Genomic DNA, 26822 nt, shown 5'->3' on the forward strand with positions numbered 1-26822 from the left:
AGAATGACCTTGTAGTGCTTCTGTCTCTACATCCTGAGTGCACACACACACACACACACACACACACACACACACACACACACACACACTATTCTGTGTATCCATGGGCATTCTATACAAATGTTCTATAAAGTGGGCTCCACCTCCAGGCTCTGCTTACTGTGTGATTTGTCTAAATGCTGGCCTGGTGATCTATGTCCCTACATATGGAGAGCTGACAATTCTTTGATGACATCAATTTTTCTGTTTCTGATCTTCCTCTGCTTCTGTTAAAGAATTTCCTAAATTTATTAAAATATATTTCATCTTTTGCCACACTTCTTCTACTTTCTAAACTTTGTTCCACTTACTCAAAAAGTTTTTCACGTGTATTTATTTTTTCCGATTTAGCAGTAATTCCTAAATATCAAGTACCTTCTTTCTAGTCTCTGCCCTTTAAAAAAAAAGATTTATTTATTTATTATATATAAGTACACTGTCGCTGTCTTCAGACACACCAGAAGAGGGCACCGGATCCCATTACAGATGGTTGTGCGCCACCATGTGGTTGTTGGGATTTGAACTCAGGACCTCTGGAAGAGCAGTCAGTGCTCTTAACCACTGAGCCATCTCTCCAGCCCGTCTAGTCTCTGATCTTGACCAGGATATTTCATCACTGTCTTGCACTGCCCCCCGTTAGCAGCAGTTTGTACTGGCTTCTCATGGCATTGTTCTTCAGGTGCGCCCCAAAGCCATCCCCTTACTGTAGCATTTGTTTGCATATTTATGATTAATCAGATCAAAGATCTGTTTTGTGGAGCTGGTTTGACTGAAGGAGCATCTTTGAAAACCTTTGTTTACTTGCCAAAACTGACTGGGATTATCGAGGTGAGGAGACCAGGCTGACAACAAAATGTCCTTTATAATGACCTCTGTGTGGCTGCCCCTGCAGGGCATGTCACTATTGGAAGGTCATTCAAGACGCTTTGGTGTTGAACCTTATTAGCCAAGTTGGTAGAGTGATGGTACCAAGTGTTTGTCTGAGCGATGGACCCAACCAAAACGTTGGTGGAAAAGAACTTTGCAAATTGCCTCTGCCACCTGCCTGGAGCCACGGACACTTCTGCTCTCAGTGTGTGTGCCCTATCTTTGAAGTCTTTGATCCTTTCAAGATTTCTGACTCCAAGTCAGAACTACTGGCTTTTTTTGTCCATAAATCATAGCATTGATAATCTGATAAAACATAGCGAGAAGGTAAATTATTGTTTCCAAGTATCACTATGATTTGACTTCAATATTAGCATTACGTACTATTCTTGATACTTAACATATTTTCAGATGATTGAGCCACAAGTTTGCTATAAATTTCCATTTTTCACTGAAGTTCTCTCTCTTTCTCTCTTCTCTCTCTCTCCTCTCTCTCTCTCTCTCTCTCTCCCCTCTCTCTCCTCTCTCTCTCCTCTCTCTCTCTGTCCCCTCTCTCTCTCCTCTCTCTCTCTCTCCCCTCTCTCTCCTCTCTCTCTCCTCTCTCTCTGTCTCTCTGTCCCCCCTCTCTCTCTCTCCTCTCTCTCTGTCTCTCTGTCCCCTATCTCTCTCTTCTCTCCTCTCTCTCTCTCTCTCTCTGTCTCTCTCTCTCTCTCTCGCTGTGTCTCTGTTACTCTTTTTCCATGAAGTTACTGCAAGATGTGTGATGATGCAGATAATTGTCCTGGTGGTAAAAAGTAACTTCTGTTAGATCTATGCTGGTGTCTCAAAGCCAGAAGTGCTTATCAAATCAAACCTGAGGGACTGCTGGGACTAAGGCCCAGTTCTCAGAACCATACTAAGAATTATGTGAATCCCCAATACAGTGTGCCCTTAAGAGCTTTTATCTTGCCTATTGGTAACAGTGAGATAGAACTGATTACAAACCACAACCCTCATTGATACACTGTGGATACTGTTTCTAGAAATGGAATGAAATATGTTGGGGGGGGTTGTTTGTTTTTAAATAGGAAAACAATGCACTCTTAAAAGATCTTTGGAGACACACCTTTGATCTGTGGCTTACTTCTGTTTTCTGCCAGTCCATCTCTAAGGGGCACCCAAGGGCAGTAGCAATAGGGACATACCTCCCATCTCAGGGTGTAGCCAAGGAGAGTAGCAATAGGCAATATGTTTGGAGAGTCTCTTGGACAGCCCGAGTCAACAATCTAAAACAGGATTTCTCATGCCCGATGTGGAATTTTTATTAGGTAATTGGAGTGGTTTGTATATGTTTGGCCCAGGGAGACAGTGGCACTATTAGGAGGTGTGGCCTTGTTGGAGCAGGTGTGGCCTTGTTGGAGGAAGTGCGTCACTGAGGTGGGCGGCTTTGAGACCCTCCTCCTAGCTGCTTGGAAGCCAGTCTTCTCCTAGTGACCTTCAGATAAAGATGTTGAACTCTCAGCTCCTCCAGCTCCACGCCTGCCTGGACACTGCTATGCTCCCACCTTGATGATAACAGACTGACCCTCTAAACCTGTAAGCCAGGCCCAATTAAATGTCAATATAAGAGTTGCCTTGGTCATGGTGTCTGCTCACAGCAGTAACACTCTAACAAAGATCTTTGGCTCTTAGAGGGAACAGCGCCAGTCCAGTTTTAAAATTCCCTCTAAAATACATATGCATATTTATAGGCATAATTATGTGTATTATTGGTTATTTTAGATAAATATTTATTAGTGTGGTTGTATCCCATTTTTAAAAGAAAATCTTAGCTAGAGAGATTATGTTCGTCCCTGAGTCAGCCATTCATTAGAGGAAGACCCAACCCCTCCAGTCATGCCTATGACATATAAAAGACTATCAAAAATCAGTCTTCTACTGAGACAAGACCCCTGAAGTATTATTGAATCCCAAGTGGTCCCCGTAAACCAAATAAATGAATTCAGTGGTTTTCTCTCTCTCCTTCTCCCTCTCCCTCCCCCCTCCGCATCTCTGTATAACAATAAGGAAAGAAAAGTTGGTGAATCTGTAGTAGCATTCAGAGGTTCAGAGACTCAGTGCATCATCACCAAGGTGGGAGCATGGCAGTGTCCAGGCAGGCATGCTACTGGAAGAGCTGAGAGTTCTACATCTTCACTTGTGTGTAGAAGAGCACAGAGGAACTGGAGGGTGTAGGAGGCATTGAAAGGATGCAAATGAAGTGCTCGTGTATAAAATCCTCAACAAAAAGTAAGAAAATAATTAATTCACAAAAAAAGAGTTTTCTTCAACTCAGCCCAGAAATCCTAGGAAGCAGCATCCCTCTGCCATAGTCATCCAAGTACCAGGGTCTAACAACTATGGACTCCCCCCTCCTCCCATAATTCCCAACAAACAGAAATTATCCATGCTCAACTTGCCTAAACCCTATGCTAGCAAAAGAAGGCCCCATAAAGTCCTAATCTCCCCCTTCTGATTCAGAACTTCTGCTTTCTGCCAACCTGAGTATAAATGTCCTCGTTGACTACAGATGCAGGGGCCTCCCCACTGTGGATCCCAACATGACCACATTCTGGTGTCCACTCCTTTCTGTCTTACAGTTTAAAACATTTCACTCAGGGACCAACAGCATTGAAACCTTAATCAATGACGAACGACACTGGACGGTAACAGCAGCTTGACACCTGAGCTTGTAAAAAGTATCCTAAAAAGTCCAAAATTTTAAAAAGTTTCAATATTTGATATAATTATTTTGCTATTTGCTTAAATGTCTGGATGACTGTTCAGTGCTGTACCCAAAGGTTGAAAACATAGACAGCTGTGTGTCAGTAAAAGCAGACTGACAAGTTCCTGGTTTCCAGCCTCCTTTTAGGTGATGCTGACCAGGGATTAGAATGCTACATTTGTAGCCACTTCTTGATATACATGGAAATATCAGGATAATTTACACTAAAAGTTTGTTGTGTATCTACAATGTTTTTTAAATGGATCCATTTACATCATAATAACATGAAAGTCTGGGCAAAATATCTCCCTCTGATGCCTGTTTGCCCTGCATTATAAAGCAACAAATATACAAACTATGAGTAAAGCTAACCAATGTGGAATTACTATAAGTTTAAAAACCTTGGGAGACCTATATTTTCGGAGGGAAATGTGTGTTTTTCATGGAGCATTTAAGTATCCTGATTAGAAAAGAGGTGATTGCATGTCCAGGATGAGAGCAAGATCTAGGACCAGGAAAACAGACAGAATGACCTCAGGATTTAAGATGTCTCAGGATAACCTGTGAAGGATAGCCATTGGACCGTAACTCTAGATTGCCACTCCTCCTTATGCCTCATCTCAGAGGTTACTTATTCCTGCCTCTCTATTATTATGGATGCACTCTGTGCTCCGGGTTCATCTTTGAGCTAAGCTTTCCAGCTCTGGCCTTGTCTTTAATCAGCTCGCTGTGCAGCAAGCATGAAGATCTCCTGCTTTCTGCTGCTGGTCCTCTCTCTGTCCTGCTTCCAGATCAACTCAGGTAAGTACCAAAAACTGCTGAACCCCTGGTCACAGCTGGGGACACTGGGTCCTAGAACAGGTGAAAAGTGAGTTTGGGGTCTAAGGAGCAATCACCAGGAGAGCATTCCTAGGGTCAACACCCTGCAGCCAATTGACCTCAGGGGCTTCAACCTGTGTCCTAGGAATCAGTCAATGAGCCTGACCAGAATGAAGAGCTAGTAATAGGGATTTCCAAGATCTTCCTTCCTGTCACGGACCTCTAGAAAATATTTTCTATAGAAACCATTCTTCCTTACCCCAAGGAAGACATAACTCACCAAGAGGACAGGTGTCTATTGGGAGACAGGCACCCGCTCCTTTGTGACCTTTCACAGGTCCATTTAACACATGACTGCGGTAAACTTGGCTAATGGGGAGCATAAACTTGGTGTGGTAGATTAAGTAACTCAATAATAGATGACGAGTGTAGATGATGTGTGGCAAGTACAGACTTAGAATGAAATACAAGGCCTCTTGTTTTTATTTATTCCTCACAGCGTCCCTGTGAATAAAAAGGAGTAACAAGACCTAATTCTTAGAAATATAGTTTACCATAATCACAAGACCAGTGTTCCATAGGTCGAAAGCCCAACCCAAGCCATGAGTAGTGATATGGCTTTGAAGCGAGCCTTGAATGCTGAAGGGAGGTTTCAAGGAGGATCATGAATCCCAAGAACTAACTCAAAAATGTCTTGCAGTGGGATCAACAGGCCACCCATATGTAATGTTAGACAACCCTAAAGGTTTTAAAATAGTACAGGGACATAATGGAAGATAACGTTTTATTCAGAATATGATGTGTATACAGGTCAATAAGGGTGGACCAAGAATAGAAGAGATGATCCACTTGGCATCCCATTTAGCAATTTTTGGCCTCCCCATGTTGTTAACTGTATAACATGACTCTGTCAGAGTCATTTTTAGATCTGGAATCTCTTTCTTCCCTAAAAGCTGGAGATTATATACGTGTGTGTGTGTGTGTGTGTGTGTGTGTGTGTGTGTGTGTGTGTGTGTGTGTCTGGGTCCATTTGTTGATTTTAAAATGAGGCAAAGATGAGGATTCCAGGACACAAGATCCTGTGGCTCCAATTACAAGCTGCTATGTCTATTGCTGTTTGGCTCAACCAGAAATTCCACTATGACCTAAAGGACTCAGTTCTGCCTCTCTAAGCTGCTCAGGCTACTCTTCAGTTACAGGTTTCTGACAATGAAGGACTGAAGAAGAACAAAGAATAAAGAAAAGCTCAGGTCAGAAGGCCCTGCCTGAGCTGATGCTTTATGTCAAGTGAGTTTATTAAGTAGCACAGCTTTTAAGTTTTACAGGGAGAAAACTGGGACAGAGTAAGCAGAAAGCTATCATAAAATGGGACAAAGTTATCAGGAAGCGAATCAATCATTGCAGTACAAAGGGAACACAGGATATCTCAAGTGTGTCACAGACTGAACATACTGTGCCCTTGGGACTGATCAAAGCATTGATTCTTTGAAGCCCTGGCCCCATCCCTCAGTGCAGACTTAGCCTCAGTCAAAGGTGCAGTAGTAGCTTTCCCTTTACTCAGTGTCTCTGAGAAAGCCTTCCAGCAGCCTGGCTCCTGACACTGAGGCTGGGAGAATCCATCCTGGTCCAGGCTCTGTCTTTCTGGCCTTTCTGCTCTGTGTAAACAATTGGCACATTTGTCATCTGTTAGATCAGGGAGACTGGGTTCTGAGTCTTTCCTTCCCTCTGAAACTGCCCTATTCTATTAAACCTCTTCTGCTTAACAATTGCCTTGGTTTCTTTTTCTGATGTGATATAATATTCTGAAAAAGCAACAAAGGGAGAAAGTCTTTATTTTATCTCCCAGCTCAGTATATGATATACTGTAGCAGGAAGTCAGGGCAATGGGAGCTGAAGTAGGTGGTCATATTGTATCCACCTGATGGATACTGTTGTCTACTTGACACAAGCTAGAGTGGCAGGGAAGAGAATGTCAGTGGCAGGTCGTCAAGATTATCCATAGGTAATTGTCTAAGTTATTCCACTAACTAAGATAAGAATTACTTGTTATATCATTTCCTGGTATAGGGCCTAGGCACTGGCATACAAGTCTCTCTCTCTCTCTCTCTCTCTCTCTCTCTCTCTCTCTCTCTCTCTCTCTCTCTCCACCCCGTGTGTGTGTGTGTGCTTACGTGTCCATCATGTGTGTGTGTCTATAGCTGCCTCTCTGTCTCTCTACTTCTCTGTCTCCATCTCTATACCTGTGTCTCTGTCTCTGTCCTCTCTCTCTCTCTCTCTCTCTCTCTCTCTCTCTCTCTCTCTCTCTCTCTCTCTCTCTGTCTCCCTCTGATTTTGTTTGTGACTGAAACTACTAACTACTTCAAGTTCCCTCCACCTTGATGTACTTGTAATAATGAACTGTAACTTATAATTATGAACTAAGCCCTTTCTTTCATAAGTTTTTTTTCAGAATGTTTTGTCATAGAGAGTAGCATGGATAAGTGCTCCCTTCCTCAGTTTCTCCACTTTATATATTCCATTATGCCTGCCATTCACAGTTAAAAATGGGTCATCTCCCATCAATAAAAACGATCAAGACAATCTCCTACAGGCAAAAAAAATTTGCCCATTTCCTGTCTAGATTTTGTTAAGGTAACAATTTAATAAAACAAATAAACTGATTAAAAACAGAGAGCACAAACTAGACAATCAGCTGCAAGTTTTTCACCAGGGAACATAGAACACGTAAAGCATCCTCTTAGGATACCAGCATCACCAGCACCACAAAAGGAAAAGAAATCTGGAGGGCGTCACCTCTTGAGGGTCTGACTGAGGATGATCATTTTTGAGGCCAACATTTGACTTAGAGCATTGCTCTTTCAACAATCATACACCGCAGAAGTGAGAACCCACAGAATGCAGAGAAAGGCTGTGAGACGGAACTTGGGAAGATGGATTTAGTATGAGCAAGTGAGTGGTTTGGGTTGTGATGGTTTTCTTAGAAAGTTCTGGGACAGGGAAATCAGAGTGTCGCTCCATTTCCTCCCACCACCATAGCTCCACTGTCCCACGGAAGAGTTTGTGCTGATGAGAGTGCTCTACGGCCAGAGATGGTGGATCTTCCTTTACTCTCAGCATCCAAGAGGGTGAGGAAGGAGCACTTCTGTGAGTCAGAGCCAGCCTGACCTAAATAATGAATCCCAAGCCAGTAAACCCTATAGAATGAGGCTTCTCTCAAAAAGAATAGAAAAGAAAGTATTCTCTGTTTGCTCTTTCCAGTGTTCTAACCATAAGCTGAATGGCTATTGAGCAATGGGACTCTCCCTGGTGATTGAATTCAGAGCAAATATAATTTCATTGGTGGTCTTCAACATCAATTGCAGAATTTTTTCTTAAAATGCTAATTGTTTTCCGTATTCTTTGTGTAGAATTCTCCTACCTCCCACAAATGTGCTAAAAAAAAAAATCACCGCATCTGTAGCAGATGGCCTGAGGTTTGTTTCTCGTTTTCTTGCAGTGTCTGGTATTGATTCGGTAAAATGTTTTCAAAAGAACAACACCTGTCACACCATCCGATGCCCATATTTCCAAGACGAGGTCGGCACGTGTTATGAAGGAAGAGGCAAATGTTGCCAAAAACGCCTTTTGTCTATCCGAGTTCCAAAGAAGAAGGTGTAACCATTGCTATAATAAAGGGGTGCTGAAGTCTAGCATCTGTGCACTAACACGCGCTGTCTATAAATCTGTATTGAGTTAAGAAAATGTGGGTTATTTTATGGCACCTACAGTAAAGGACAGGCCAGTCTAAATCCCTGCCTGATAAAGTCGAAATATGGCCAGGAATTAAGCAAATAAAGTTCCATTTGCTTTTTCTAGAAATATCCTATTGAACGCCGTCTTGTCTGAATAGGAATTCACCTCATTGTCAAGAGGAAGCAGGGGCGTGGGGCCACTTCTACCTAAAATTAGTTTATGCAGTCAGGGCTTGTTCAGATCAAACCATCCCAACCACCCTGCCACCTCCTCCATATTTTCAGTTTCCCTGCAGCCACAAGGTATCTGCCATCTTTGGATCCAATTATAATCATCGTATTTAGGTTTCTGAATCCACTGGCCCCATTCCTATCCCAAGTTGGGACCAACAGAAAGACTCCTGCAACACTCTTCAGAGATGCTGATGGCTTTAAACCTGTAATCCACTAACTTGTTTCCCACATGAATCTGGAAAGACTTTATACATAGGAGACTCCCAGTGTCAGCGAGCAGAGAGTAAGAGTAATTCTGTGTGCTAACGTGAAGGAGAAACGAGATACTGCTGCCTTTTTAATGGTGATAACTTTGGGCTTTGATATCGTCCCAATAACTATACATAGAATTTGAGTCCTTTCTACATCACTGACACACAACATTAAATGTAAAAATATCCACCAGGAAAAACTACATTATTTGATCTGACCTGATTAAAATCTTGGGGGAATAGCTACAGCACCCTTCTTAAATTTCATCCCCACACCTTATATTCAAATTATCTTCTACAAATCGGGAAATGAAAACAGTGTTTTGGAAGACAGTGTGCATCCTCATGAGTAATACTGTGTGACTCATCTTGTTCCACCAGTTAGAAATCGAGGCTCACTATGTAGACTGAAGTACAGAGGAGCTGGAAAGGTCCTGAGAAAACCCAGGATGAGCAAAGCCTTTATCAAAACATAACCATTGCCACTTACTTAGCCAAAGAAAGTTTTTCTCACAGGTGATTAGGGGTTGATGTTAGAGGCCTGAGTTTATGGGTTTCAAGTTTCCAGTTTCAGAATGGTCCATGTAAAGGCTGACCTTTTTGAATGCAGAAAGACTTCATAAGGTAGATACAGAATAACCCTACCTACCTCAAGTCTAGCACTAGAATCTAATTGTTTTCTAGTTAGTATCCTCATTGTAGACATATATATGTATGTATTATGATCCAACGATTCAATGCAGCCTTTAACCCAGCCACACACAGGATAAAACCTTGGGTTTCAGTTTCAGCTCCTTATCTCATATTATATAGAAAATGAACAAACAATGGATTGAAGGTGTCTTTTTGTTTTCTTTTTATGAAGGTCAACTTCTTTTTATTATTGGATATTTTTTATTTACTTACAAATGTTGTCCCCTTTCCCGGTTTCCCGTCCATAAACCCCCTATCCCATTCACCCTCCCCTGCTTCTATGAGGATGCTCCCCCAACCACCCACCCACCCCTTCCTGCCTTCCCACTCTGACATTCCCATACACAGGGCATCGAGCCTTCATGGGACTAAGGGCCTCTCCTCCCATTGATGCCCAACAAGGCGATCCTCTGCTACATATGCAGCTGGAGCCATGTGTCTGTCCATGTGTCAATATGAAAACTCAGATTATAAAACAAGGAACAAATATGGTACAAAATCTCTGAAACACTGCTTGGAAAGACATTTCTATGGCTATAACCCAAGAAGGATACACATTTATAGCAAAAATAAGCAAATGAAGGTAAATCAAACTAAAAAAGCTTTTTCACAAGAAAGGGGATAAGAGAATAAGAAGAATGCTATGAACTCATCAAAATGTAAACATATCATATATCTAATAACTGTGCAATATTCAATTTACAGTAGGAAGTAAGACAATAAAGAGAAACACAGAAAGGAACCCAATTAAAACAATGCCAAAGCACCTGGACATAGTTACTCATAGACTGATGTGCAAATGACTGTTGTCAATGAAACAATGCTCAGCATCACTAATCACTAGAGAAATAAATATTAAAACCCAAATGGGAGGCCACTTCACTTTTATTAAAAATACTAACATCAGAGAAACAGGATGATACTAGATGAAGATGCACAAGTTGATTATTTCTCCACTGTTCTTGGCAGGGAATATCAACACAACTATTGTATAAACATTAGCTCTCATGTAAATATCCTCAGAGCAACTACTGGGCTATATGCTACTGTAGTAGCCTTGAACCAACATATACCCAAAATAACTGAAAGAAAATATGCCAAAAATATATCTGTACTCATTCACTAGATCATAATAATTCATAATAATCAAAATATATAATCCCACTTCCCCACTTGGGCCAGATCAGCAACGTGATACCCAAATGCTAGATCCTGCTTGCCTCCCAGGAATTCCACAGAAACCAAAGACACAGGTGAGAATTTAGAAGGTGAGACAACCAGGAAGTCCAGCTGGCTCAGGACCCAACTCCTCCACCCCAAACCCTGAGCTCAACCTTCCTTCTGGCTTACTTCCCCAACCCAGGTCAGATCAGCAACCTTATACCCACATAAATGCTACAAGCTTGGAAGTCTCCCAGGAGATCCACAGTAAACAAGGTCACAGAACATCCACAGTAACCAGGGACACAGGAGGCCTGCTCTAACTAGAGACATGGGAAGCCCACTCTAACCAGAGACAACACTGCCTGCCTCCAAGGAGACCAACTCTAATTCAAGTCACAGAGCTTTACCTGACTCTGTGGAGGCCAGTTCAAGTCAAAGATGCCCATGCAACTTAACACCAGACAGAACTAAATGGGCAGAGGCAAACACAAGGTTGTATGCTAAAGAAACCAATGCAAAGTGGCATCATCAGAACCCAGTTCTCCCACCACAGCAACCTCTGGATAACATGCTTGACAACCAAGATAATGACCTCAAATCTAATCTCATGAAAATGATAAAGAGCTTTAAGGAGGATATAAAAAGAACTTTCTTAAAATGGTCCAACAACTAAAACTGGAATTAGAAACAATAAAGAAAATACAAAGGTGGGCAACCCTAGAGACAGACAACTTAGGAAAGAGATCAGGAAATACAGATACAAGCATCACCAACAGAATAAAGAGATAGAAGAGAGAATCTCAGGCATAGAAGAAACCATAGAAGATATTGACACATCAGTCAAAGAAAATACAAAGAGTAAAAAGTTCCTAACCCAAATTATCCAAGAATTCAGGACACATTGAAAAGATCCAACCTAAGAATAATAGGAATAGAACAGGGTGAAGAATTCCAGTTCAAAGGGCCAAAAAGCATCTCCAACAAAATCATAGAAGAAAACTTCTCAAACTAAAGGAAAAGATCGCCAAAAATGTACAAGAAGCCTACAGAGCACAAAATAGATTGGACCAGAAAAGAAAATCCTCCTGTCACATAATAATCAAAACACTAAATGCCTGGAACAAAGAAAGAATATTTAAAGATGTAAGGTCAAAAGGTCAAGTAACATATGAAGTCAAATTGATCAAAATTGTACCAGACTACTCAACAAAGGCTCTAAAAGCCAGAAGATCCTGGACAGATGTCATTCAGAACCTAAGAGAATACAAATGCCAGCCCAGGATAATATACTCAGTAAAACTCTTCATGATCATAGATAGAGAAATCAAGATATTCCATGAAAAAAAAACGAATTTAAACAGCATCTTACTACTAATTCAGCCCTACAGAAGATACTGGAACAAAATTCTCAACACAAGGAGGGTAACTACACCATGAAAACATAAGAAAATAAACATTTCACAACAAATACAAAAGAAGAGAATCATTCACGCATAACACCTCCTCCAGCAACAAAAATAACAGGAGCTAACAATCATTTGTCTTTGGTATCTCTCGACATCAATGGAATGAATTCCACAATAAACACACACACACACACACACACACACACACACACACACACACACACACACACAGCCTAACAGACTGGATCCATAAACAGGATCCAACATTTTGCCACATACAATAAATATACCTCAGTCACAAAGACAGACACAATCTCGGAGTAAAAGGCTGGAAAAAAGTTTTCCAAGCAAATGGTCCCAAGAAATAAGTTAGATCTGCCATTCTAATATCCATTAAAATAGACTTTCAACCAAAAGTTATCAAATGAGATGGGGAAGGACACTTCATATTCATCGAAGGAAAAATCCACCAGGAGGAAGTCTCAATTCTGAACATCTGTATCCCAAAAACAAGGGCACCCACAATAATAAAATAAACTACTAAAGCTCAAAACACACATAGAAACTCACACAATAATAGTGGGAGATTTCATCACCCCCTCTTACTAATGGACAATTGAGACAGAAACTAAACAGAGACACGGTGAAATGAACAGAAGTTATGAACCAAATGTATTTAACAGATATCTGCATAACATTTCACCCCAAAACAAGGGAATTTGTCTTCTTCTCAGCACCTCATGGAACCTTCTCCAAAAATGACCATGTAATCAGACATAAAACAAGCTTCAACTGATACAAGAAAACTGGAAAATCCTCTGCATCCTATTAGATCATGATGGAATAAAGCTAGACTTCAATAACGACAGAAAGCCCACATATTCATGGAAGCTGAATAACTCTCTACTCAATGATACCTTGGTCATAGAAGAAATAAGAAAATAAATAAAAAATTTTATCAAACTCAATGAAAATGTAAACACAACATAGCCAAACAAATGAAACACAATGAAGGCAGTGTTAAGAGGAAATTTTATACTACTAAGTGCCTTCATAAAGAAACTGGAGAAATCCCATACAAGCAACTTAACAGCACACCCAGAAGCTCTAGAGCAGAAAAAAGCAAATAAACCCAAGAGGAGTAGACAGGATGAAATAAGCAAACTCAGGGCTGAAATCTACAGTAAGAAACAAAGAAAATGAGACAAGGAATCAAAAAAACCAAGAGTTGGTTCTTTAAGAAAATCAACAAGATAGATAAATCCTTAGTCAGTCTAACTAAGGGACACAGAGACAGTGTACAAATTAACAAAATCAGAAATGAAAAGGGAGACATAACAACAAAAACTGAGAAAATTCAATTATCAAAACCAACTACAATAGCATATACCTTACAAAATTGGAAAATCTAGGTAAAATGGATGAGTTTCTAGATAGATAACACACACCAAGTTAGATCAAGATCTGGTCAACTATATAAACAGTCCCATAACCCCATAAGTCCCTAAGGAAATAGAAATAGTCATCAAAAACCTCCCAATCAAAAATAGCCCAGGACCAGATGGCTTTAGTGCAGAATTCTACCAGACCTTTAAAAAAGAGCTAATACCAATACTCCTCAAACTATTACACAAAACAGAAACAGAAAAAAGGAACACTAATTCTTTCTATGAAGCCACAATTGCTCTGATATCCAAACCACATGAAGACCCAACAAAGACAGAGAACTTCAGACCAATCCTGCTTATGATTATCGATGCAAAAGTACTCAATAAAATTCTCATAAACTAAATCAAGAATCCATCAAAACCACCATTCACCAAGATCAAGTATGCTTCATCCCAGGGATGGTTCAATTTACAAAACTCCATCAATGTAATCCACTATATAAACAAACTCAAGGGTGGGGGGGAAACCACATGATCATCTCATAAAATGCTGAAAAAACCTTCAAAAAATATAACATCCCTTCATATTAAAAGTCCTGAAAAGATCAAGAATTCAAGGCACATACCTAAACATAATAGAAGCAATATATAGCAAAACAAAAACCAACATCAAATTAAATGGAGAGAAATTTGAAGCAATCCTACCAAAATCAGGGACGAAATATGACTGCCCACTCTCTCCCTACCTATTCAATACAGTACTTGAAGTTCTAGCTAGGGAAATTAGAAAACAAAAGGTGATCAAGGGGATATAAATTGGAAAGGAAGAAGTCAAAAGATCACTATTTGCAGATTATATGATAGTATACATAATCGACCACAAAAATTCCACCAGAGAACTTCTACAGCTGATAAAAAATGTCAGGATATAAAATTAACTCAAATGAATTAGTAGTTTTACTTTGTACAGATGAAAAACAGGCTGAAAAGAAATTTGGGAAACAAGACCCTATTGCCACAAACAGTATAAAACATCTTGGTGTAACTCTTAACAAGCAAGTGAAAGATCTGTATGACAAGAACTTCAAGTCTCTGAAGAAAGAAATCAAAGAACACCTCAGAAGATGGAAAGATCTCCCATGCTCATGGATTGGTATGATTAACATAGTAAAAATGACTACCTTAGCAAAAGCTATGAAGGAGCTTGCAACCCCATAAAAACAACAATGCCAACCAACCAGAGCTTCTAGGGACTAAACCACTACCAAAAGACTACATGGATTGACCCAGGGCTCCAACTGCATATGTAGCAGAGAATAGCCTTGTTGAGGCACCAGTGGAAGGGAAAGCCCTTGGTCTTGCCAAAGTTGGACCCCCAGTGCAGGGGAATATGGGGGAGGGCAATAAGGGGGATGTATAGAGGGAATACCCATATTGGGGAGGGGAAGGGAGGATGGGGATTTATGGACAGGAAACCGGGAAGGGGAATAACCTTTGAAATGTAAGTAAAGAAATATAAAATAAAAATTTTTTTAAAAGCTAACTACAGGGGCTGGGGATTTAGCTCAGTGGTAGAGCGCTTACCTAGGAAGCGCAAGGCCCTGGGTTCGGTCCCCAGCTCTGAAAAAAAGAACCAAAAAAAAATAAAAATAAAAAAAAAAAGCTAACTACAGATTTAATACAATTCCCACCAAAATTCCAATACAATACCCCACAGACACGGAAAGAGCAATTCTCAAATCATATGGAAAAAAAAAAAAACTAAAAATCCAGGGTATCCAAAAACAATTCTCAACAATAAAAGATCTTCTAGGGGAATCACCATCCCTGACCTCAAGCTGTACTACAAAGCAATAGTGATAAGGACCACATGGCAGAGCTGCCATCTTGCATCCCCGCGTGTGTGTGCCTTATCTCAGCTGGCCTGCCCGAGACCCCCTGAGTGTGAACCTTAGTCCCCCGCGCGGTGCCATTTCCACTCCGACAAGATGAAAGAAACGATCACAAACCAGGAAAACTCACCAAACTGCAGGCACAAGTGCGCATTGGTGGGAAAGGAACTGCTGGTAGAGAGAAGAAGGTGGTTCACAGAACAGACACAGCAGATGATAAAAACTGCAGTTCTCCTTAAAGAAGTTAGGGCTAAACAATGTCTCTGGTATTGAAGAGGTGAACATGTTTACAAACCAAGGAACAGCGATCTATTTTAAGAACCCTAAAGTTCAGGCGTCTCTGGCAGCAAACACCTTCCCCATGACAGGCCACGGTGAGATCAAGCAGCTGACAGAAATGCTTCCTAGCATCCTCAGCCATCTTGGGGCGGACCGTCTGACCAGTCTGAGGAGACGGGCTGAAGCTCTGCCCGAACAATCTGTGGATGGAAAAGCACTACTTGCTCCTGGAGAGGATAATGATGATGAAGTTCCAGATCTGGTGGAGAATTTTGATGAAGCTTCTAAGAACGAAGAATCCTGAGTGGCTGAGGATAAAATTGTTTAAAGTCCTTAGTCATCAGGGAAATGCGAATCAAAGTGACCCTGAGATTTCGCCTTAACACCGATCAGAATGGCTACAATCAAAACTGAATTGAAGCGACTTCTGAAGAAGGTGACCCTTGCAGAAGTTACGTACAGGATCTGCTGTGTTATATCATGACTGCTTTTTAAAATTTTTTTGTTTATTATGGATCTGATAAAATCTAGATCTCTAATATTTTTAAGCCCAAGCCTCCTCCCCCCACCCACCCCCCCCCACACACACCCCGGACACTGCAGCTCTTTTCAGTTTTCGCTTATGCCTAATTCATTCTTTGCAGCAAATTAAGCTGAAGACACCTGGGAATAAAGTTTGGAAAAGGTTAATAAAATTCTTGGCCTAGTAAAAAAAAAAAAAAAAAAAAAAAAAAAGACCACATGGCATTGGGACAGAGACAGGTCAATCAGTGGAATAGAATTGGAGAACCAGAAGGAAATCCACACACCTATGGACACTTGATCGTTGACAAAGAGGCCAAAAACATACAGTGGAAAAAATAAAGCATCAATAGACGGTGCCGCTGACTGGCAGTCTGCATGGAGACGAACGAAAATAGTTATCATTCTGCATACAGCTCAAATCCAAGTGGATCCAGGACCTCAACATTAAACCAGATACACTGAATCTAATAGAAAAGGAGGTGGGAAAGAGCCTCAAACTCATTGGCCCAGGAAGAAATTTTCTAAACAGAACACCAATGGCTCAGGCTCTAAGATCAACAATAGATAAATGGGACCGAATGAAACTGAAAAGCTTTTGAAAAGCCAAAGACACAGTCAATAGAACAAATCGGTCACCTACAGATTGTTGGGGGGGGGAAATCTTTACTAACTCTACATCCAATAGAGGACTAATATTCAAAATATATATATTGGGGAATTGAGTCCATTGATGTTGAGAGATATTAAGGAATAGTGATTGTTGCTTCCTGTTATTTTTGTTATTAGAGGTGGAATTATGTTTGTGTGTCTCTCTTCTTTTGGTTTTGTTGCAAAGAGATTATTTTCTTCCTTTTTCCAGGGTGTAGTTTTTTTCCTCCTTGTGTTGGAGTTTTCAATCTATTATCCTTTGTAGGGCTACATTTCTAGAAAAGATATGTGTAAATTTGGTTTTATCATGGAATATCTTGGCTTCTCCATCTATGTTAACTGAGAGTTTTGCTAGATATAGTAGCCTAGGCTGGCATTTGTGTTCTCTTAGGGTCTGTATGACATCTGCCCAGGATCATCTGACTTTCATAGTCTCTGGTGAGAAGTCTGGTGTAATTCTGATAGGTCTGCATTTATACGTTACTTGACCTTTCTCCTTTACTGTTTTTAATATTCTTCCTTTGTTTTGTGCATATGGTGTTTTGACTACTATGTGACAGGAGGAGTTTCTTTTCTGGTCCAATCTATTTGGAGTTCTGTAGGTTTCTTATATGTTTAGGGGCATCTCTTTCTTTAGGTTAGGAAAGTTTTCAGTTGGGAGCCTTCACTCTATTATCCTCTGGTGTGATCTTCTCATTGTGTCCTGGATTTCCTGGATGTTTTGGCCTATGAATTTTTTGTGTTTTACATTATCTTTGATCATCGATGTTTTCTATGGTATCTTCTGCCTCTGAGATTCTCTCTTCTATCTCTTGTGTTCTGTTGATGATGCTTGCATCTATGACCCCTGATCTCTTTCCTAGGTTTTCTATCTCCAGGGTTGTCTCCCTTTGTGATTTCTTTATTGTTTCTATTTCCATTTTTAAATCCTGGACGGTTTTGTTCAATTCCTTCACCTGTTTGGTTGTTTTCCTGTAAGTCTTTAAGGGATTTTTGTGTTTCTTCTTTAAGGGCTTCTACTTGTTTACCTGTGTTGTCCTGTATTTTTTAAAGGGAGTTATTTATGTCTTTCTTAAAGACCTCTATCATTATCATAAGATGAGATTTTTAAATCCAAATCCTGCTTTTCCAGTGTATTGGGATATTTTCTTTGGTGGGAGAACTGTGCCTCGATGATGCCAAGTAGTCTTGGTTTCTGTTGCTTAGTTTCCTGTGCTTGCCTCTCACCATCAGGTTGTCTCTGGTGTTAGCTTGTCATGGCTTGACTCTCCTGTAGGTCTGTGTTTCTGCCCTCCTGTAGCCCTGTTCTCTTTCAGCTGGATCTGGGAACAGAGAGCTGCTCCTGGGTTTGTGTGACCTGTAGCCTCCAGGCAGGTGTTTGGCACGGAAGAGTTGGTCTTGCCTCTGCTCTCAGGTGTGACTGATAATCCTGGTGACTGGCTTTCAGCTCTCAGCACAGTCAGAAACGCAAAGGGTCCTGCTGCTCCTAGGTCCCTGTGCTCAGGGTGCACAGATGGCACTAAGTGATTTCCTCTTGGGTCAGGAATGTGGGCATAAAGTAGTTGTCTCCTCTGAGTTCTCAGAATTGTCTGCACTTCTGGGAGTTCAGCTCTCTCCCCAACGTGATTGAGTGCAGGGAGCTGTGGAACAGGTTCGGGTCAGTTTCAGGCACCCCTATTTTTAATAGGGTTATCTGACTCTCTGGAGTCTAACTTCTTGAGCTCTTTGTATATTTTGGATATTAACATATATGTAACAACAATAACAATTTAAAGCATATGACAAGAACATATGAAATTATCTCAATAACAATGCAAAATAAACAAAATATAACCTATATTAATATTTTGGTTGGGCATGGTTTCATTAAAAAAAAACCTTGTTTGCTTTGATTCAAATTTTCAAGTGAGTAAATGAAAAGTGTACACTAATTAAAGGGAGAACTTGAGAAGGATTGGTTTCACCTTTTTCACAGCTTGTTTATTTCTCTTTCTGACGTGTAGCCCATGTTTACTGTTGGATCTGCTTTTCTCACAAAATGTGATTTGAGCACTTAATGAATTTTTCTAGCACCTATTTTTTCCTGCTCTTTTGTCCCCATGAGGCAATGTCGCGTTTCCACCGTTCACTTCAATATTCACTTCTACAGCAGGTACCTAAGAAGATGATCTCCATAAGAATGGAGGGTGTGTGCTCATCTGACAGATATCACTGTAGCACTTTCTTATAATATACCATTCTTTCTATGGTATGTGTCTACAAATGTTCTATTTGTAAAAAGGAAGGAGGGCGAATGGGTGCACAGCGAGGAGAATGTGCTGAACTTAGAAACCAATCGAGCCAGGGGGATAGGAAAACCAATCACTGTCAGGAGTGTGGTAAAATCAGATAAATATGTCAGGGGAACAGACAATAATAATTTTTCTTAACCCATTAAATTCTAATTAAGCTGATCTGTAAAACACTCACCCTAGAGTGGAAGAATGGAGGAGTAGGCTAAAACAAACCCCACCAGAGGGTCAGCCTTGGCCTTACTGAGAGATTCAGGCACTACTGCACTTCCTCTTGTGAGAGACAAAGGAGGACACAGGCACGCAATGAGACACTCTTGCCCTCAGATGACATTGTATCTAGTTGACCTTCCAGATCTTACTGCTAATCTAGAGACAGCAGGAGTGAGTGAAAGAGAGCAGAAAATGACAATCAGTGTAAGGGACAGTAGGGAAGAGTCTTAAGGAAAAAAAAAAAACCTAGATTTTCCTACAACCTAAAGTTAAGAGGAGGGCGGGGTGTTTTACATTGCAAGACAGAAAGGAACCAAACCCAGAGTGTGGCCATTTTGGATCCACAGTGAGAAGGTATATGATTCTGTGGTCACTGAGGACATTTATACTCAGGGACCGACAGCGTTACAATCTGAGTCATCTGTAATGATGGGGACTTTGGAAATATCAACAGCTGGACACCTGAACTGGTAAAAAAAAATACCCCTCATGGGAATCAAAAATAAATATTTTAATATTTAAGTATTTTCATTTTGCTAGTTACTTAAACATCTGGAATAACTGTCCAGTGCTGTCCCCAGAGTTTGAAAAGCATAGACAGCTGTGTGTCAATGAAAACATAGGGACAATGGCTGACTGAACGAGAAACAATATCCAGGCTCCTGGTTTCCACCTTTCTTTTAGTGGCTCTGATCAGGAGTTAGAATGCCACTTTTGTAGCAAATTCTTGGTCTGAGAGTCTGGGGAAGACATTTCCCTCTGCTTCCAACCATGTCCTGCACTGTAAAACAACCAGCGTACGAACTGTGAGTGAAACCAACCAATGTGTAATTAGTGTAAGTTTAAAATCCTTGGCAGTAAACATAGTTTAAAGGAGTAGTCTCAGTTTCCTAAGGAGCGTTTATGAGTCTGGTTTAGGCAAGTGGTACTTAACAATTTCAGGGGGAGAGCAAACTCTAGGCCCAGGCAACAGAGACAGGAGGCTCTCAGCATTCGAGTTTTCTCGGTATACACACTGTAAGGTTTAGCTATTGGACAGTCACTCTAGATTGCCACTCCTCCTTATGCCTCATCTCAGAGGTTACTTATTCCTGCCTCTCAATTAAGACAGATGCACTCTGTGCTTGGGTTCATCTTTGAGCTAAGTTTCCCAGCTCTGGTCTGGTCTTTAATCAGCTCGTTGTGCAGCAAGCATGAAGATCTCCTGCTTTCTGCTGCTGGTCCTCTCTCTCTACCTCTTCCAGGTCAACCAAGGTAAGTACCAAGACATGCTGAATCCCTGACCAGAGCTGAGGACACTGGGTCAAAGAACTGATGATAAATGAGTTTGAGGTCTGAGGAACGGTCAGTGGGAGAGCATTCCTAGGGTCAACACCCTGCAGGCAACAGACATTGGGGCTTCATTCTGGGGCCCAGGTATCAGGGCAATAAACTTGGACAGAATGAAGAGCTAGTAATAGAGATTTCCCAAGATCTTCAACCTTCTTCTTCTCATGGTCCTCTAAAAAAAATATTCTTTGTAGAACCCATTCTTCTTTATCACCAGGAAAGCTTAGCTCACCAAGAGGCCAGATTTTTATCAAGAGTCAGGCACCTGTTCCTTTATGACCTTTCACAGGCCTGTTTAACACGTGACTGCAATAAACTTGGCTAATGGGGAAGATGAACTTGATGTTTTAGATTAGGTAAGTTCGTAGCAGATGATGCATGTCTTGAAGGCCCTGTGGGAAGGAAGCGTAGACTTAGAATGAAGTACAAGGGCCACCATTTTAATTATTCCTCACAGTGTTCCTGTGAATAAAAAGGGTCATGCCTATTTCTTAGATAGTCCACTACAACCACATAACTTATGTTCAGTAGGACAAGAGTCCAATCCAAGGGATGAGGAATCAAGCTAACCATTATCACTGCATAGCAAAATCTGCTTATACAACTGAATTATTTTACATGAAGCTCATAACTAAGTCTCCCTTGTGATGTACACAGTCCAGTAAAGGAAACGACAGAATTTCATTCTATAGATTAGCAGAATGAGATGGCCAGCCAGAGGTGTACTTAGGAAGAATGAGAATCAAAACAAGGGCAGGAGATTCCATCGTGGTCTCTCTCTGTGTCTTTGCTGTGAAAACAATGGACACATTTATCATCTGTTACATCGGGGAGACATTGAATGAACTGAGTTCTCAGTCTCTCCTTGACTCTAAAACAGTCCTATTCTATTAAACCTCTTCTGCTTAGCAATTGCCTTGGTTTGTTTTTCTGATGTGGTATAATATTCTGAAAGAACAACGAAGAGAGAAAGTCTTTATTTTATCTCCCATCTCAGTATATGATAGCAGGGAAGCCAGGGCAATGGGAGCTGAAGTAGGTGGTCACCTTGTATCCACCTGATGGATACTGTTGTCTACTTGACACAAGCTAGAGTGGCATGGGAAGAGAATATCAAATTTATTTTATCTCCCATCTCAGTATATGATAGCAGGGAAGCCAGGGCAATGGGAGCTGAAGTAGGTGGTCACCTTGTATCCACCTGATGGATACTGTTGTCTACTTGACACAAGCTAGAGTGGCATGGGAAGAGAATATCAATTCAGGTTATCTAGGTTACCTATAGGTCTTTGCCTCATTAACTGAAATAAGAAGACTTGCCTGTTAAAAATGTCACCATTTCCAGGGCTTAGGGCCTGGACTGTAAAAAGCTGCAGAAAGTGAGCTAAACACTGGCATGCAAGCTCTCTCTGCCTCTCTCTGCCTTTCTCTGTCTCTCTCTCTGTCTCTCTGTCTCTGTCTCTATCTATCTCTCTTGCTCTTTCTCACTCTCTCTTGCTATTACTCTATCACTGTTTCGATATCTCTCTATCTCTATCTCTCTCTCGCATTCTCTCACTTTCTGTCTGTCTCTGTCTCTTTGACTGTCTCTCTGACTGTCCTTTTCTCTTTTTTGTCTCTCACTGTATATCTATATCTGTCTCTGTCTCTCTTTCTCTCTCTCCTTTTGATTGTGGTTGTGACAACTAACTTCTTCGACTTCCTTGATGTCTTTGTACTGATAAATTGTAGCTTGTAATTATGAACTAAGTTCTTTCTCTCATAAGTTGTTTTCCCCAGGATATTTTATCAAAGAAACTAGAGAGGAAACTGCAATAAACCACAGTCCAAAATCAGAGAACAATGAATGAGTACATTATTCCTCAGTTTCTCCATTTAAATGATCCATGATGCCTGCCTGGGAATGGTCCTATCCACAATTAAAATGGGTTATCTCACAGTAATTAACACAATCAAGATAATCTCAACAGACATAAAAGAGGCCCTTTTCCAAAGTGACTCTAGACTCCATCAAGCTGATAATTTAAAACAACTTAAAAGACTAGATAGATAGATAGATAGATAGAAAGATAGATAGATAGATATAGATTAGATTAATGATGTCATTAAGAAAACTGAACACAGCAATATGCTTTCAAAACTTGATTTCTTTCACCTCTTTCTTGTACTAGACAATGAGCTGCACATACTTCACCAGGAAACATGGAATACACAAAGCATCCTCTTAGAGTCATGCTGGCATCTGACAGTGCCACAAATGGAAACAAAATCTCGAGGTGGTCACCTCTTGAGGATCTGACTGGGAATGATCATTTTGAGGCCAACATTAGATTTAGAGCATTGTTCTTTCAACAATCATGCACAACAGAAGTCAGAACCCATAGAATGTAGAGAAAGGCTATGAGACAGAACTCAGAAAGATAGATTTGATGTGAGCAAGCTAGTGAGTGGTTTAGGCTGTGAATCTTCTCTGAGAAAGTGTTGGGGTAGGGAAAGCAGAGTTTTGTTCTGTTTCCTCCCACCACCATAGCTCCACTGTTCCACTGAAGATTTTGTGGTGAGGAGAATTTTCTATAGCTAGCGAGCATGGTTCTTCCTTTAATCGCAAATCTAAGAGGATGAGTCAAAGCCAGCCTAACCTAAATAATGAATTCCAAACCAGTGAGGCCTATACAGTGAGACCTTGTCTCAAAAGAATAGAAAAGAAAATATTCTCCATTTGCTTTTTCTAATGTAGTAATCACAACCAATATGGCTACTGAGCTGTAGGACTGTCCATGGTATGTTAGTTCAAGGCAGCTCATATGTTATTACATGTCCAGAATACAAGTTATGAATTTTTTCTTTAAATAATAAAATTTTGTATGTACTTTGTATAGAACTCTTACCTGTTCATCAACGTGCAAAAGGTAACCACAGCTACAGCCAAGAGACTAAGTCTTTTCTGTTCTTTTCTTTTCTAGCAGCTACTGATCAGGACACAGCAAAATGTGTCCAAAAGAAAAACGTCTGTTACTACTTTGAATGCCCATGGTTGTCTATTTCTGTTAGCACCTGTTATAAAGGAAAAGCCAAGTGTTGCCAAAAGCGATATTAGTATTCCAGAAGTCACATGAATAATGTGTAATCATTGCTTTAATAAAGAAAAACACACGAAGGTGTAGCTACTTTGTACTAAATGAGTATTGTACAAATCAATATTGAGTTAAGAGAATTGTGTTATTCTAAGGCACATGCAATGAAGGACAAACCAGTCCAAAATCCCTGTCTTGTCAAGGAGATATAAGGCCATGAAATAAGCAAATATGATTCCATTTCATTTTTTTCAAGAAACATACTAATGAGGACCACTTTACTCCAATTCATCTCAAGTAGCAAAGGACAGAGCAGGGACCTGGAGTCACTTCTGCCTAAATTAGTTTATGCAGTCAGGGCTTTTTCAGATCAAACCATAACAACCACCCTGCCACCTCCTTAATATTTGTAATTTCCATGCAGCCACAAAGTACCTGCCTTCTTTGGATCTAATTGCTGTGGTTGTATTTAGGTTTCTGAATCCACTGGCCATTATTCCCACCCCAAGTTGGAACCGACAGAATGACTGCTGTAACACTCTTCAGAGTTACTGATGGCTTTAAACCTGTAATCCACTAACTTGTTTTTCTCATGAATCTGTAAAGACTTTGTACATAGGAGGCTCCCAGCATCAGTGAGCAGAGAGTAAAAGTAATTCCTTGTGCTAACATGAAGGAGAAAACAGATACTTTGGATATCCATCCTAGTAACTACACAAAGAATTTGAGAACTTTCTGCATCACTGAGGTATAACATTAAAGGTAAGAATAACCAATGGCAAAAACTACATTATTAAATCTGAACTGGTCCAAATTTGCAGAGACAGGCTACAGTTCCTAACAATGTTAAAATTCATTCTGATACATTATATCCAAATTAGTTTCTATGAATCAGGGAATGAGAACAGTGTTTTAGAAGACAGTGTATCTCCTCATGAGTAACACATTGTGATTCATCTTGATGCACTGGTTAGAAGTCAAGGCCTCTATATTATAGAGGATCTGGCAAGGTCCTAAGAAAGCCTAGGACAAGCAAAGCTTTTACCAAAATGTGGCCATTACCATTTCCTTAGCCAAAGAAAGATTTCCTCCAAAGCATTTAAAGGTTGATTCTAGAGGCTATCAGAGGTTTGAAGTTTCCAGATTCAGAAAGGTCTATGTGAAGGCAAGATTTTTGAAGGTACAAAGAGCTTAAGAAGCCTTTCTAAACTTACCCAGGGTCTTCATAATTTAGATACAGAACAGCTCCACCTACCTCAAGTCTAGCATTAGAATCTAATTGTTTATCCATTAATACCCTCATTGTATTCATAGACATATTATGATCTAACAATTCAGTGCAGTCTTTAACCCAGCCACTCACAGAATAAAATCCTAGGTTTCAGTTTCAACCCCTTGTCCCATATTATATACAAAATCAACAAATAATTGATTGAAAATTTCAATGTAAAAATCAGACTATAAAACAAGAATCAAATATGGTATAAAAAAAAACAACACTGCTCAAAAAGATATTTTTATAGCTATGGCCCAAGAAGAATACACATTTATAGAAAAATAAGCAAATGAGTGTAAATAAAGCTAAAAAAGATTGTGTCACAAGAAAGGAGAAAACAGTATAAGAAAATGTGATGAACTAATAAAAATGTAAACACAGCCTTTTCCCTTCCGGTCTCCACATGAGCCCAGGCTGATTTGCTTGTCTGTACCTCTCTCTCTCTCTCAACACCACAAGTCTGCAGATCTCCCAGGAGTCCTGATGCAGTCAGGGCCCCAGGTAAGACACCCACCAAAATAACCACAGCAGCTGGGACCCATAAGGAGCCTAGTAGATGTAGAACTCCCTCCCCTCTTCAAGAACACTATTTATCTTCTAGTCTGAACCTATAACTGGATCTGCTCGTCTGCCCCATTCTCTCAACACTACAACTCCCAGGAGATCTTCTACAAACAGGGCCAGAGAGCTCTCAGGAGATCTCCTGCAACTCAGAGACTCAGGGGGCAAGCTCCAGACAGAGACACACAGGGCAACTAACCCCAGAGATAATCAGATGGCAAGAGGTAAGCACAAGACCACACCTAACAGAAACCAACATACTTTTACACCATCAGAACCCAGCTCTCCCACCATAAAAAGCTCTGAATACCCCCAACACATCTGAAAAAGCAAGATGCTGACCCAAAATCCCATCTCAAGAAGATAATAGAGATCTTAACAGAAGATATAAATAACCCACTTAAAGAAATATAGAGGGGGTAGGGGAAAAAGAAATATAGGAAAACATACTTAAACTCTAAGGTTTAATTAACTTCTATGGTAGAATCCTTTAAAGAGCAAATAAATAAATTCCTCAAAGAAATACAAAAAAACACAATCAAACAGGTGAAGAAATTGAACAAAGTGGTCCAAGACCTAAAAATGGAAATAGAGACAATAAAGAAATAACAGACAGAGGCAACCCTGAAAATGGAAAACAGAGAAAAGAAGACAGGGGCTACAGATGCACTAATAGAATACAAGAGATATAAGAGAGAATCTCAGGCATATATATATATATATATATATATATATATATGTATACATATATATATATGTATGTATGTATATATGATATAGACACAACTGTCAAAGAATATATACAGCATTAAAAACTCCTAACCTGAAACATCCAAGAAATCTAGGACACAATGAAAAGACCAAACCTAAGAATAATAGGAGTAGAAGAGAGTGAAGATTCCCACCTCAAAAGGCAAAAAAAAAAAAAATACTTCAACAAACTTATAGAAAAAATTTCTCCAACCTAAAAAAAGAGATGGCCATAAAAGTACAAATAAGCATACCAAATACATTGATCCAGAAAAGAAACTCCCCCCCCCATCATATAATAATCAAAACACTAAATGCCCAGAACAAAGAAAGAATACTAAAACCTGTAAGGTAAAGAGGCCAAGTAACATATAAAGGCAGATTGATCAGAATTATACCAAACTTCTCAATGGAGACTCTAAAAACCATAATATCCTTGACAGATATAATCTAGACCCTAAGAGAACACAAATGCCAACCCAGGTTACTATACCCAAGAAAACGCTAATCATAGATGAAGAAACCAAAATATTCCATGACAAAACCAAACTTGAACTATAACTATATATATATATATATATGTATATATATATAAGACCAAACCTAATTATATATATATATATAATTATATATATAATTATATGCATAT

General features: G+C 40.1%; 2 protein-coding genes and 1 pseudogene across 2 annotated transcripts; all 3 read left to right on the forward strand.

Moving 5' to 3' along the window:
* The first annotated feature begins 4320 nt into the window (after positions 1-4320).
* Defb39 (defensin beta 39) lies at positions 4321-8125 on the forward strand. The gene is made up of 2 exons (NM_001037522.1): positions 4321-4450; positions 7965-8125. Exons 1-2 carry the CDS (start codon positions 4390-4392, stop codon positions 8123-8125), a joined length of 222 nt encoding a protein of 73 aa, NP_001032611.1. The 5' UTR covers positions 4321-4389.
* Positions 8126-15323: 7198 nt separating this feature from the next.
* Btf3-ps2 (basic transcription factor 3, pseudogene 2) lies at positions 15324-15810 on the forward strand (annotated as a pseudogene).
* Positions 15811-20337: 4527 nt separating this feature from the next.
* On the forward strand, positions 20338-23669 carry Defb38 (defensin beta 38). Its single transcript, NM_001037552.2, has 2 exons — positions 20338-20437; positions 23479-23669. Exons 1-2 carry the CDS (start codon positions 20377-20379, stop codon positions 23607-23609), a joined length of 192 nt encoding a protein of 63 aa, NP_001032641.1. The 5' UTR covers positions 20338-20376; the 3' UTR covers positions 23610-23669.
* Positions 23670-26822: the final 3153 nt, after the last annotated feature.

This window comes from Rattus norvegicus, chromosome 16 (genome assembly GCF_036323735.1).
Source record: "Rattus norvegicus strain BN/NHsdMcwi chromosome 16, GRCr8, whole genome shotgun sequence".
In the NCBI taxonomy this organism is placed as follows: domain Eukaryota; kingdom Metazoa; phylum Chordata; class Mammalia; order Rodentia; family Muridae; genus Rattus; species Rattus norvegicus.